The following is a 14,438-nucleotide window of genomic DNA, read 5'->3' as shown; positions in this document are numbered from 1 at the left end:
TACTGCTTCTGTCAAAACAGAGGGATCCCACAGACTTGTCTTGGAAATAAACAGATACACTGAGAGGTCATAGGATGGCAGAGGGGGAGCAAAGTGGGGAAATTACAAAAGCATGTCTTAGCCCTTCTACCAAAAGCAGCAGGCAGCATCTGTTAGCAAAACAACTGCTATTCCTAGTAGATTCTGTAAAATCATTTTGAAAAGCAAGGTGCTTGTGCATCAGTGGCTCAGTGCATCCCCATGCCCTCCTAATCCATGAAATAAAACTTTGGCCTCACTTTTTCAACTCTTCTTAACTCACCAGTTCCTGTGGTCCCTCTCTCCTGAGCCTGCTGCTCTGCTGCACTCCAGCATACAAAGCTCATGCCTGCCTCTGAGATCTGGATCCTCCCCACCACTTCAGCTCCACTCCCTTGGTATTTTCCTCATCCCCAGCAAGAGGCTGATCAACAGAGACCCCAATCCAGAGCTCAAAGTAGAGGCACTCTGGCCTCCCCCAGCACAAGCTCCACCCTGAAGCCACTGGAACAGGAGGTAGAGGGGTGCAATGCCTGTTCACCAACATGGGCATGTTTCTCTGTGAACAAGCACTTCAGCTTGAGCAATACCAGCAGTCCTGTCCCCACACACAACAAGCAGAACATCTCTCTGTTCACAGTGCCTAAAGTTACTTTCAACCCTTCTCCCCCTGCCAAGAAACTCTTTCTGGCTTGCTTTCTTCCTAAGGCTTTAGCTGCTCTGTACCTTTTACTCTGCACTCATCTTCTAATCCTTTTCACTTCACGCTTCATCCACCAGTACCTTCAAATTGCCTCACTGCTCAGCAACAAATCACTTTCTACCCTCCTAATACTAATTTCTTGGCTCTGCTCAGCTCCCATCACACCTTGCTATCCCAGACCTTTATCAGGGGATATGAACACAGGATATTCTCATTTGCAAGAGATGAGCAGCTGGCACACCAGTCAGCTTTAGGGAGATCTGGAATTACTCACAAATCAAACAGTGTCCTGCAACACTCTTCAGTAATAACAGCAATAACAGTAGGTAAATGGAAACTGCTTGGTGCTGTGTTGCACATCTCAAGCAATATTTCTTCAGAAACATTTCCATGAGGCACTGGTATAGTTTGTGTCTCGTGAGACTGGTGCAGAGAATTTGGCGTGGACTCAGGCAATGAATTTCCCCAACAGACTGTTTCTCCTCTTTTGGTGCTCTTGGCACATTTTCATGTTCACAGCTGCTGGCACTTGTCACTGCCATGTCCCACCAGGCAGTTGCAGGAAGGCAGTGTGATGTATTGGCCCTTTTTTCCATATCAGATCAGTCAGTGCATGCCCCAGTCAGTGCATGCCCACATCAGATCAGTCAGTGCATGCCCAGATGCCACCCTTAGACATATGAGTATACATAGCAGCAGGTGAAGAAGTTTAGGACTGGGCAAGCTGCATGGCTCATAGTGTGACAGCAATGGCTGCTGATTGCTGCTTTTTTTTTATTATTTTTTTTTTTAAATTATAATAAATGGCAAACAGACAAAGGAGTGGGAAATTTTCACAGGTAATTTATAGTGCACTGTCACTTGACTTCAAATTTGCCTTTGCCAATAACCAAAGCAGAAGTATTTTCTTAAGGGAGGCAAGCCTGATTTCAAACTAAGCAATTCCCAGATGCTTTCAAGATTCATTTTTCAAGATTCAGCACATACACTGAGCCTTAAAAACAAAAGTTCTGCTTTCAGCTCAGAATTTAAGATTCCTGTCCAAAGAGTAGAACCACATTGACTAGTAGCAGTAGGTTATTTTTATATTTTTATATTACCTTTTACTAGAATTTTATTAAGGCTACATATTTTTTTTTTTCACAGTAATATAAAACCTGAACATTTTAACTGAAGTAAATTGAGGTGATTTACAAAGAAGAATTATTCATTCTGTAGCTGATAATGTTTTATTTCTCAGAGAAAAAAGCAGAGCATGATAGCTGTACCTAATACTTATACATGGGCTGTTCAGTTCTCTCTGGATTGCAGAAAATGTGAATAATAGAATTTAAAACAGGCCCTTATATTGTTTTTTTTTTTAAATATATATGTTGATTAATATCTTATTCCTTAGATTGCATCTTTGGGCCCAAAAGGTGAAGATGACAGAGAAAGGCTCTAATCTGTGTAACTAAATGTTGCAGCATCCCTGTTTTCACAAAGAAAACCAACAGAATGTTCCACTTCAGCATTTGGGCTCACGGGGTAGGAAAGTTACTGGTGTAGTTATGGTTTGAGCCAGTGATTTACAGGACTGAGGTATTTAGGTACTTCCAGATGTATTAAAGGCAAGCCGGAATTGTCTTTGGAAGGCAATTTATGAAATTTGCTTTATTTTACAAGAAAATAAAATTGATCATCTGTGATTAATGCATGTATCAGGTAAAAAAGCAGATAACCTCCACAATTATTTTATGACAGTGCAAATTCAATAAAAATTACCTTGACTTGGGACTTTTTAAAATAAATGTTAACATATACCATCAAGAAATTTAACAAATAAAATTGTATATCTCTTTCTTTGTCCCTCTGAGGCAAAAATAAATAGAATTGTATAGGAAACTTCCTCTGGATTTTATCAGTAATATACACACTCCCATATCCACCATCACTTCTTAATATTCAAAGTAATTCTGCATCCCTTACAGAATATTGATATTGATTTTTACATACAAATATCAATGCACAATTTTATTTCTGCAATAACCTAGGCTTATGAAATCAACACCTTAGTAATACTGAAAATTCCAGTTTCTTTCTTTTCAATGTTTCAGTTTCACCAGGGATGAAGCACACATCAGGGCACAAGGGGCTGTGGTTCTGCATAAAACAGAACCACTGAACATCCATGTTACTGAAGTTCTGTGAGGTATATCCACCACCTTTACTTGAATTTTGGTACCCAGTAAGCTAATAATTAGCTTTGCTACCTGAAATGTTGTATATTTTCAGTACTGACCCTTTACTGTGTTCAATGGAAGATGATCTTAGAGGAGCCTTAGGGCAGCATTTTCCATCACAGGTCAATAGCCTCAATCCACAGTAAATATTTTAAAAGTCTGTTAGTAGCTCATATATTCCTTTCCTCCCATTTTGCCTTGAACTTTCAGCTCCTAGGACATGTCTCGAAAGAATCAATACAAAAAAATGAATACAATTGTTTTTAGCAAAGGAGGGAAGACTATATATTTTAGCTGGCAATCTCAGCTATCCACATAGGCATTTGAAATGGGCAGAAATTCACAGGACCCATGTTAAGTGGGAAACTTGCTCCTACCTATCTTCACAGCACATCCATCCTTTGCACCCTGCTATGACACCACTGCATCCAAAGCACTCTGAGCCCCCAGATGCAAGATCTGCATCAAGCAGTCATTATTTGTGCATATCCTCTGCCCTCTGAAAGATAAACTTTAGTATCACCTAGGGTAACCTCAGGTGAGGTAAAATGTTATATGGTAGTTGCAAAGTTGACAGGAACTGTGTTACAATGTTTTGCGGATTTGCAGCTTACTATGTGGGCAACAAAAACCCAGCTTGAGCTAAAATGGAAAGTGTTGAAAACAGTGTGAAACACTTCAGAAGTCCTGTCTTCAATATTAATGAGCATATATTGTTTCTACAGCATTACAGCTGTAGCTCATTCACTTCCTAATATGATAGGAAAACCCAAACAAACCCTAACATCTGCTTGGAATACTCAGCTCAAAAGAGCTCCAAATTACACTTTTGAGAGTAACACTGGCCTGTTTGGCAACAAATACAGATATTTTGAATATTATTTCCCTTCTCATTCTCATGTAAAGAAAGGGAAGAACATAAAGCATGTTTGAGGAAAGAAATAATGTAATTTTAAACAGTAACATGATTTTTTATGGTAAGCAAAGAAATACGAATGGGTTAGAGCCAGTATTTTTCAATGGTCTGCTCAAGAATAGGAAAGAAAGATGTGGGAGGGTGGGGAGGAAGTTTAGGGAAACTAAGTTCATCCTATCTATGAAAGCATCAGAACAGCTGTGCACTGCTATCTCACTCTACGGAAAAGCTTTTGTGCACGGAAAAAAATTCTTTCAGTCAGGTCTGAAGTCTATGAAAGGTAATGGAAACCTTGCTCAAGAACCAGAGTGTACAGTACTACTTCAGTAAATCTAAACCTCACTGTACTTTATTTGTGAACTGCCTTCACCAAGCACAATCTGGGTATCTTCAACACATACTACTACCACAAGGTTTCTGATAGCTAATGCTAGTTGGTAAAACCACTTCTCTCTGTTTAAGTTTTTTTGAGTGTTTACCCAAGGGAGAGTTGGTAGCATCATTACTAAGATTGTCTGACCTGAGGTGGCTTTTAAACCTGTCAAATAACTCTTTGCAAAGACTGAAAGCTTTTATGTGAGCTACATATTTCAGGGAAGAGGTGAAAGGAAGGATGGAAAATTGCAGGTGAAATATTCTTTATATATATTTATATTCCTTAAGGAGAATACTTACATGAGGAATACTTTCCTCTGTTGCATGATAGCATTGTGGAAGAACTCTGTCATCACCAAACTTTGGCAAAGATGCAGAAGTTTGGTGTATGGTATTCTGTAAATTTGTCTTTAATGATTAGCGAGAACTCTTGAACTTGGAATCCACTCATATATTCAAATTAAAGGCTTTGTGGTCAAGCCTGAAAATTACAATCGGTACATAGAGAGTCTTGTACTTAAAAGCTTTCATGCTATGTTTATACCAAACAGTGCACTCCACTGGGTCCACTAATAGAGCAAAACAGTCGCCAAACCTTGGGATATTTTCCTTCTGAATGTCTCCAGGCTTGTCTAATGGACTAAACACCCATTAGAGATCAAAGCACATCATCTGATTTAGTCTCTTCTAAGAAGAATCCAGTCCATGTGCCCTACAGATTTCCTGTGATGAGAATCAAAGCATGATAAAAGGACAATTCACTCAGAAGGCACAATCTTTATCCTAACTAAAACACTAATGGAGAAACACTCCAGGTATGCTTTAATCAAGAGCCTGAACTAACACAGGCCATTCACTATGCTTGTTCCTCCTACTTGTCCATACCAGCCTGTCACTAGGTATTCCTAATAAAAGCAAGGAGGATGTCTTTCTGGCACTTTTCTTTGTCCCTCATATCCTGCTAAAGACTGTCAAGTGGACTCAGTGATTTAAGCCACCTCACAGAGCTGATAGAACTCTTCTATTTTACAGGAAAAAATGAAATAAATTTTATTTGGCAGATTGTTGCATTAATAAGATTCACATCTATTCAAATTACTGCAAATTTTTGTTCAGAATTTACAACAGAATTTGTGCAAAGTTATGGTTTCAAACAGAAGTGCTACAATAAGATGTGTATTTTCTCACACACCAGGGTTTTTAGTGGCTGCAGTGGGTGAAAAGTAGCATACCAGACAAACAATAATGGGGACAGCAGATAACTAGTTCTAATCCTAAGAAAATACATGGTAGACAACTGAACCAAAGGCAATGGGCTAAAGACCATACACACAAATGAGGAATTAATGAGAATACCAGACATACCTGAGAGAAATACTGAGCTCTGGCCCTTGTTCCACACCAAGAAGCAGTAAAAAAAAGCATACTTAGAACAACTACACACAAACTGGACCATTAAGTACATAAAAGGAATGGTTTGGATTCACAGCATAACTGCTGATCTCCACCTGCCCACCATGTATGGAAGATAGTTCTTCTGTCTCCCATCCTCCACAGCAATCCAGAGACATCATCAAGCAACCAAGCAGGAAGAAAAGAAGGGGAGGAGACAGTATAAGAAACAAGAGATGGTGGAAGAAACAATGCAGTTGAAATGTAAGTTAAAGTCAAATGTGTGATGAACTGACTAAAGCTGCCATTTGCTGTCTCTCTAAACCACTCAGGGGCAGGAGGTAGAGAACTCAGGAAAGAAGGAGAGGGTAGGGGGAAGGTGTTTTAAGAGACAGTTTTATTTTTCATTATCCTACTCTGATTTCATTGGTAATAAACTCAATTAATTTCTCCAAGTCAAGCTAGTTTTGCCTGTGACAGTAATTGATGAGTGATCTTTCCCTGTCCTCATCTTGACCCACGAAGCTCTCCTTCTATTCTTTCCCCTATCCAGCTGAAGACTGGAGTGACAGAGCAGCTTTGGTGGGCACCTGGCGTTCTCCGCCCTGTAGGGGTGGAGAGTGCACTGGTGCTGGTGTTGGCTGGGGCAGAGTTAATCTTCTTCACAATAGCTGGCTGGTATGGGGCTGTGTTTTGGGTTTGTGCTGGGAACAGTGTGGATAATTCAGGGATGTCTTGGTTCTTGCTAAGCAGAGCTTACACAGAGTCGAGGCCTTTTCTGCATCTCACCTCACCCCAGCATCCAGGTCTGAGGAGGCTGGAGGGGCACAAGAAGTTGGGAAGGGACACAGCTGGGACAGCTGCTCCCAACTGACTCCAGTGATACTCCATGGTGACATGCTCAGCACCTAAAGCTGTGGAAGAAGGAAGGGGGAGACATTCAAAGTGATGGTGTTTTGTCTTCCCACATCACCATCACACGTGTTGGAGCCCTGCTTTTCCAGGCATAGCTGAACATCTGCCTGCCAATGGGAAGTGGTGAAGGAATTCCTTGTTTTGCTTTACTAGCATGTGGCTTTTGCTTTACCTGTTGAACTGTCTTTGTCTCAATCCGTGAGATTTCTTGCTTTTACTCTTCCAATTCTCTCCCCACCCCACGGGCAGCAGCGAGTCAGCAGCTGCATGGGGCTGAATTGCCAGCTGGGGTTAAGCCACGACAGCCCTGGGACTAACATAGAATGTGGGATCTGCAGTCTTCCCTCACCATGGGCTCCAATGCAGACCAGAGCTCAACAGCACATGGAAATGAGACTGGCACCACTTACACCAGGAAAGTGCTGGAGTCTGGCACTGAGACGCAAGGTGCGCTCTGTTTCCTTTACCTGGATAACAGAATACTCCTTGAAAGTATGACCCAGGTCTGTTCCCTCTGACATGACCCATAACCTGTGACCCAGATCTGTGACCTTTTACCAAGACCCACACTGGAGCAGGGAAAGAGTACAAGGAGCCCTCCCCCTGAGAAGGAAGGAGCAGCAGAGACAAAGGCCTTTTACACTTTTTGAAATCAGCTATGTTTGTACAAAGTCTGTGCTGCTGGAAGTGATCATTCAACATAAGGGGAAAAGCAGGAGCTCCCCCCCTTCCACAGATTCATACCTTGACAAATGAAGTTTGGCATCTCCAACAATGGAATTGGATCTTAAAGACAGTGAAGTACCGCTGCTCACAACAAACGACAAGAAACCTGAAAGTTCCTTCTTGATGCATTTAATTTCTTTTGTGAAGTTCTAAGGACTAGGGCACTACAAAGTGTGAGGTACACATAGTAACAGGGCTAACAACTCCAGTTGGATCAGGTAAAAATGGGTTACAAAATATTAGGAAAAGAAATAATGAAAAATACAAACTTATCCAGTCACACATCAGCTGCAAATTGAAATTCTGAAACCCTTGAAAATCAGTCCCAGGTAAAGTTCACGGTTGCTCTCTCAAAAGAAGGACATTCCAGTTCTAGGAGACTAAGAGTGGAGGAACCTCCCATGCCAACCCTCTACTTGACCCTTGTTGCCTGAAAGATAAATTGCATCCTTGATGCACACACAGAGGTGACCTGGGGAACACTGCTCTTTCAGGACTTGTCACTGGGAGGTTTCTTCTTAGCCTCCACATCCTTCTTAAAATCTTCAAGCTTCTTCGCAATGTTAGGAATCTTTAAAGACAAAAGAAAAAACATTCATCAAAACCTACACAAATTAACAAAATACTGAGCTACATAAGTCTTATCAGGAAAAACAATACCAAAAACACAGCAAGAAATTCTAGGATTTCTAAATTCTATGGTTTCTAGAAGATACTTCCAGTATCTGTTGCCTTGCACAGAGGTTAAAATCAAAGCAATATCAAGCAAAAAGCAGATGAAAGCACCTCACAGGAGGCTTCAGGAAATATTTTAGGTTGTTAAGGCTAGTAGTCAGCCAGTGGTGATGGGAAAAGGAGAAAGGAAAAAAGACCACTGTACAGGAAATTTAGTAAGACCAGTCTGGTTTCCTCACTGAGAGAGGAGGAACTGCCAAGAACAAGCAGATTTAAACACTGATACACAGACTTTTGAAGGGGAAATTAGACTGCACTATAGTGGTCACAACCTGAGACAAAAGAGATGTTTAAGAGCATCAATTATGTTCTCAAGAAATTTATTAAGAAATACTCCTGATTTGTCTTGTGGGAAACAAAATCCCACACTATGGGGAACAAAATCCCACAGTAGAACAAAATTCTACTGCATTGCAAATTGGCAACCTTTTGCAGTTTCACACTTGAATGAAAATTCAATTTACTGCTTGTAAGCTTCAAAACTTCAGCTTTCTTTTGCAAATAAGAGAATTTTGATCAAATAATCCAACAGTAAATTTTGGTAACTTGAAAAAAATGCTGCAACTTTTAAGGGCGAGGAATAGATTATCTCATGACTCTAGCTAAAACTGGGAAGTGACAATGTGGGATTTTACAAGCTAGCTGATTAAAATTAAATTTAAGACAAGTTTCCACAAGTAGTTGTGGAAAAAAAAAATCAAGGGCTTTTACTTCATATGTAACCTGACCACAGAGCAGAAGTTACTCCAAACAGACTGCAGTTCTCCTATTGGGTGATCTGAGGCTGACAGTACCAGTAACATAAGTTGCTCTTGCCTTCCTTTTCAAAAGTAAGCTCTGTTGGAGTAAACAAAATTAAGAGCCCAGCCTGACATTTAAACTAAACCAAGAGAACTCCAATGCTGTCACCAGAACCTCCCTGTGCTTACAACTGAGCACACGTGTGTGCAGCTGCAGAATTAGCACCTCGCTATGACAAGTTTATCTCAGATGTCATCAAAAACAAGCCATCTTCAATACCAGCAATAAAATTACCATGTTCATCCTGCAAGTCAATGTTACATTCCCAGGGAACCATTTCCTGCAAACTAAAAGCCTGAGTCCCCCTCTTGTGGCAATACCTTATTAGTGCTGCCAGAAAAGCACTATACCATGTTTATGATACATATTGATACATCCATATTCTTATGACTACATTTTTGTAACACTTTAAAGCACACACTAGAAAGAAACACTAGCCTTTCATTAGTACTCTCACTGGAGTGACTGACAGGAGACATCACGTGCATAAACAAGGAGCAAAATGTATCAATTTTTTTAAGCAAGATGACTTCAATACTGAAGATGAGAAGAAAGCAAAAGATAAATGCCATCAGAGCCTCAACAACTCGTTTTTGTTTTGATTTTTTTAAATTTTTTTTTTTATTAGGCTAATACAGATCGCATAAGAATTAAGAAAAAAGCATGTTAAACGTTATTAACTCCTCTAGCCTGTCAACTAAGTGGCGCTGCTCTTCCAAAGAATCCTCCTGACTCTACAGAAGTTTAAAAGCATATATTGAAGACTCAGCTTGAAATCTTCTGCCCCTTCACACTGAAAACTCTGTTAACTGTGAGAACTGAGGAAAGAAAATTCCTTTTCTTTTCTCACCATGAAAAAAGAAGGAAAGATAGATTGCAGGCCAATACACTTTTTGAAGTAGGAGCAGGTGCTGAATTTTCAAAAAAAGCTGGTAGAATTTATTTTCATTATTGGTACAGAAGACAGACATTTCGCATACTCTGAGGATTTTTAATTAACAAACAGACAGGCTATCAGAGTCAGGAAACCAGTATTTTAGTGCAGGTAAAACCCATGAACAATTGCTAAATCTTTTCCATTTCTCCTGTCTCTATCTATGTAGATACCTGAACAACAGTTAAGGCTTTAAGAATTACACTGTCACAGAGAAGATGCCAGAGAGGTAAATGTTTTGGTTCCACTTTTCTGTTTTGTTTTTTTTTGCTATTAAGGTTGGAAAAGACCTCCAAGATCACCAAGTCCAACCTTTGATCAAACATCACCTTGTCAACTAGACCAAAGCACTAAGTGCCACACCCAGTCATTTCTTGAACACCTGCAGGGATGGTGGTTCCACCACTTCTCTGGACAGCCCGTTCCCAAGCCTGACTACAGTGAAGAAATTCTTCCTGAAAAAGTTTGAGTTGCTCTTGTAACTGAAGTCAGTAAGATCTGCATTCTGTTTAAATAAAATAACCCAAAATAAAAACCGATTTAGTTCCAAATGAGGGAAGACAGTATTATATTTTCAGTTCAGAATAGGTTTAACTCTGAGAATACAAGGATACTCACATCATAGTTCTGAGCAATATACATCCCAACCACATTGCCAAGAGTAAAACCAAGCTAAAAAGGAAGAAAGGGAGAAGAGTTAACATTCTTTCATTAAAAGCATATTTGGTTAAAATAAAGAGAAAGGGATATTGCAAGTCATGTAAAGATTAAAGAGTTTCAACTCCACTCCTACTTAATTTCTCATCTTTCATCCAGAGGGGTCCAGTTTTACCCATCTCCCTCACCAGGAAAACCTTGCCATCATTTCCAAAACACTGTGCACAGTTGTTTTTTAATACACATCTCTAAGACCATTTGAATGAAGCTATGAACCCCTTTGTAAGGTTCTCTGCATACCCACAAAGGCACTACCTCCTACAAAAATGGAGGAGATAGCAACAGGGACTTACATACCACAAAACTTTTGGTCCGTGATGGAAAAGCCTAAAGCAACACCCCACTAAAATGATGCTCAGTGTTGGAAAAGGACATACATATATTACTGTGTTATGTCTTTGTATAAAGCAAAAAAAAGGTTCACAAGCTTGAAGGTCAGAACAGAGGCTCTGATTGCACAATGATCACAGTCTCAAAAGGTCTAAGGGTACATCAACTTAAACTGGTGTAAACCTGCTACTTCTCTTCTGCAATAACAGCTGCCCAGCTTCCAGACAGACCCTTCTGATCCTAAGCCTCTAGTTCTCAGCCAAATCCACTCTGATTGAGGGGCTCCTCTGAGGTAGGAAAATACTGTTGGTTGGAAGCACAACTTCTTTTGACAACTATGCAAACTTGTAGTTGATGAAGGTTGTCCATAAAATTGCACCTGGGAAGAGGGGCAAAAGCAAAAGAGAAGCAGTTTCTGGCCTAAACCCTGTTTGCCAGCTCAGGAAAATCCTCAAGCATAAGAACAGTTCTGCAGTGAAATTCCTCTCTTCAAAGACAGGTGATAAAATTTTCATTCACCAGTATCCTACATTTTTTATTGTTACATTCTAAAATAAGTATGTCCTATACTACAAAAGCTCATTTAACTGTTTTGAAAGGGGACACTACTAACACTGTGCTTTTGTTCACTGTCAGCAAACAAATCATTCCCTATGACAGCTGAGGCCAGTTCTACTTAAGAAAATTGTTATTGCTCATGGTCACTGCTGTCAAATTAAGACTATTTTGAGAAAAATAAACCCACTGTCCATAAAACAACTTGGCCATCTCATACTGACCAGACATTTTTTCCATGCCAGAAGCAGCATAGAGCACAGCTCATCTTCTCAGTGATTCAGACTCTGTAAACATCACTGGTGAAAATCTATCTATAGAAAACTAAAATTTGCTGAGAGGTGCCAAATGAATTATGACTGCAAGTTACCTCAGTATTTTCTTAAACAGATTTTTGGTCTTATTCCTTGTTTATTATTACTTTTTAAGGAGCTTGGCTTTAACAATTTAAGAACAAGTAGAGTCTTTTTAGTGTGTGTATACTGCACTGGTTATCAAATGCTCCTGTAGTTCCAATTATCAGCTAAAGAGGTACTCCAGGAGATACTAACAAATAGTGCACTGATGCAAACCAGACTTCTGATTTTTCTTAATGCAGAACATCACTCAGATGCAGAGGAGAATTTCTCGTATCCTTAGCAGTGCCTGGAAAGCCACTTGAAAACACAAACCAGGTCCTAGCCTTGTTTATCAGCAGTTTTCTAGGCTTTTACCCTAGAACATTTCCAATATATGTCTCATTCTGTTGTGAGATAAATCTTATCCAGTACAGACAGTTCTGAGATCAGTACTCCCTTTAAGTGTCTCCTTATTTGAAAAGTCTAGCACTGCACTGAAGAGCAATCCACCTGTAACATTTGTTTTTAGAGTCGACAATTCAAGCAATGGGAAAAAAAATCACTACTCAGACTTAAATTACATGGAAAGCAAAACATATAGCCAGTTAAAATGTGCATGTTGACTACAAACAACAGGGCTGATGAGAGTTTAGGGTCTTCCAATTTCTACCAAGCATTTCAAGTTGCATCACTGGCAAATGCTTCTTTAACGATTAACTCTGGACAGCAAAAACACAAGGTTTGTGAGATTATCCCTTTATCTCCCTGCTACAGCCCTTACAAGGGAGAGCAAGAGTCAAACACCCAATTTACACCCAAGTAGGGAAAAAAACTAGAATAAGTATATCTTTTTTCTAACTTTCACACACTAATCAAGAAGTCATATTTTTATCTAGCAACAAAAAACCATTAGCAGCAAGCAGCAGAGTTGCTAAACACAAAAACTTTGAGAGTGGCTAACCATATTCAGCCTTACTGTTTTCACTGGAGTGGAGAGGGATTATAAACAGCTACAGTAATGACTGAGGCTTTCATCTTTGTTATTATGAAGTTGGGATAAGAAATAGGCCTTATTTATTCATTATAAAAAACAGGCAAGGCTCTCCCAACTTACAACAGGCCATCTCTTCTTCCTCTGTATCAGTGCCTGGTATGAAACTTATGAGCCAGCTGAGTTATCTTCCCCCAACAAAAGATGAAAGAATATCATTTATTGTTTGTATTTATTGGGACATATCAGAACACAACTAAAACCCTAGGGCAGCCCTTACATCTCTAGAATGAAAAATAGGAAGCTGTTTCCATGCTTTGCAACAGCACAAACAAGAACGTTATTGGTCAGGGAATCTATTCCCACATCTGGCAGTAAATACCAGCATCGATCAAGTATTGAATGAGAGTAGTCTAACTTCAGGCATCTAACTTCAAGCACCCAGAGGAGTTTAGGGGATCAGGGGTGTTGAAATGAAAAAAAAATAAAAAAAACATTCGGTCTACTAATTCTGTTGTTCTTAAGGGGGTGTAATGAAAGGCAGCAATGAAATACGATCCCTCGCCCTAACTTCTATATATAAAAATCCTCATCTCCGGCGATAAATTTTTAAGGGTGCACAAAATGGCAAAGGGCCGACACTCCTGCTCTCATCAAAGGAGGGAGGTATTACGCTTACACAAAGAAATTTGAGCAGCAAGCGGAGCATCACCGTGAGCAAGCAGAATCTGCTGAATCTCCAAGGCAAATTAAGGGCACGGCTTTGGAGGAAAAACAAGGCAGGGACTCCCATTTTCAGAGCAGTTCTGCGAGAACAAGGGGGTCCGGTCGGGCTGCGCACGGCGGGTACCGAACAGCGGGACAGGGCGGGTGGAAAGGAGAAGGAGAAGGAAAAACGCCCAAGGGATGCTGCGCTGCCGGGAAGCTAAAATTGGGCGCGGCCGCCAGACTGACACGGAGCCGGGTCACACCACGGTGACCGAACACACGGTGACCGAACGCAGCGCTTCCCTCCCCTGCCCGGGCAGCGGCCCCGCCGCCGCCTCTCCTCGCCCCGCCCCGCCGCGCGCGAAATGGCGCGGCGCCGCCCGCCCGCGGAAGCCTTACCAAAGAACTGCAGCATGGCGCCCCCGCCTGCCCTGCTCCCTCCCCGCCCGACAGCGGGGGAAGTCAGCGGGCGGTTGGCGGCGGGCTCCCCTTCCGGGGGCGGCCGGCCGCCTCGCCGCCATGGCCGGGGAAGGGCCGCGCCGAGCACCGCCCGCCCGCGCCCCGGGGCGGCCCCGCCGCCTCCCCACAGGCGGGGGCCGGGACCGGGACCGGCCGGGGAGGGCGCGGCCGCCGCTGCCTGGCGCCGAAGGGATAGGGGACCGCGCAGGGCGGGGGCGGCCGTGTCCGCAGGGTGCCGAGCGCCGTGGGAACCGAGTTTTCACTCCACGTGTGATTTCAAGACGGGGTCCTCAAGGACCGGACGGAATCCCTTATAATCCTGTGTAATTTGAGTGCCCCTGCCTCGCTGCTTGGAAAATCTCAGCGCCCCCCCCCCATGCCGGAGAAGGCTGAAAGAAAGCTTTTGTTTTTATTTATTATTTTTGTTGTTGTCGTTCCTCCCTTACTCGGCGCTCGCTAGACCACATCCAGTGTAACACACGGCCCCAGGTTTGGGTCCCCAGGGCAGGAAGGACTTGGAGAAGCTGGAGCAAGCTCAGCAGAGGGCTCCAGGACGGATCATGCTGGAGACCTCCCTGCGAGGAGGGTGGAGGAGCGTGACAA

General features: G+C 41.8%; 1 protein-coding gene across 3 annotated transcripts; it reads right to left on the bottom strand.

Moving 5' to 3' along the window:
• Nucleotides 1–7,380: 7,380 nt before the first annotated feature.
• Nucleotides 7,381–13,843, bottom strand: STMP1 (short transmembrane mitochondrial protein 1). Of its 3 annotated transcripts, none has more exons than XM_029963662.1 (3): nt 13,778–13,843; nt 10,356–10,410; nt 7,381–7,838 (listed from the first exon to the last, which is right to left on the bottom strand). In XM_029963662.1, exons 1-3 carry the CDS (start codon nt 13,789–13,791, stop codon nt 7,758–7,760), a joined length of 150 nt encoding a protein of 49 aa, XP_029819522.1. In that variant the 5' UTR covers nt 13,792–13,843; the 3' UTR covers nt 7,381–7,757. The 3 variants fall into 3 exon arrangements, with proteins under 3 accessions (XP_029819522.1, XP_017936385.1, XP_017936384.1); XM_018080896.2 differs by lacking the exon at nt 13,778–13,843 and adding an exon at nt 13,381–13,692 and having other exon boundaries at nt 10,356–10,409; XM_018080895.2 differs by lacking the exon at nt 13,778–13,843 and adding an exon at nt 13,348–13,683 and having other exon boundaries at nt 10,356–10,409.
• Between the last annotated feature and the right edge of the window lie 595 nt (nt 13,844–14,438).

This window comes from Manacus vitellinus, unplaced genomic scaffold, assembly GCF_001715985.3.
Source record: "Manacus vitellinus isolate BGI_N305 unplaced genomic scaffold, ASM171598v3 scaffold_5_pilon, whole genome shotgun sequence".
NCBI classification, from domain to species: Eukaryota; Metazoa; Chordata; class Aves; order Passeriformes; family Pipridae; genus Manacus; species Manacus vitellinus.
This window is presented reverse-complemented; position numbering and strand designations above follow the sequence as displayed.

Bases quoted from the DNA above. Each gene is read 5' to 3' on its own strand.
- STMP1 (XM_018080895.2), bottom strand. From the start codon at position 13,461: ATGGGAGTCCCTGCCTTGTTTTTCCTCCAAAGCCGTGCCCTTAATTTG. The intron at 10,410-13,347 runs GTAAGCGTAATA...CTTCCTTTTTAG, and splicing joins TGCTGCTCAAATTTCTTTGT to CTTGGTTTTACTCTTGGCAA. The intron at 7,839-10,355 runs GTGAGTATCCTT...TTGTCTTTAAAG, and splicing joins ATATTGCTCAGAACTATGAT to ATTCCTAACATTGCGAAGAA.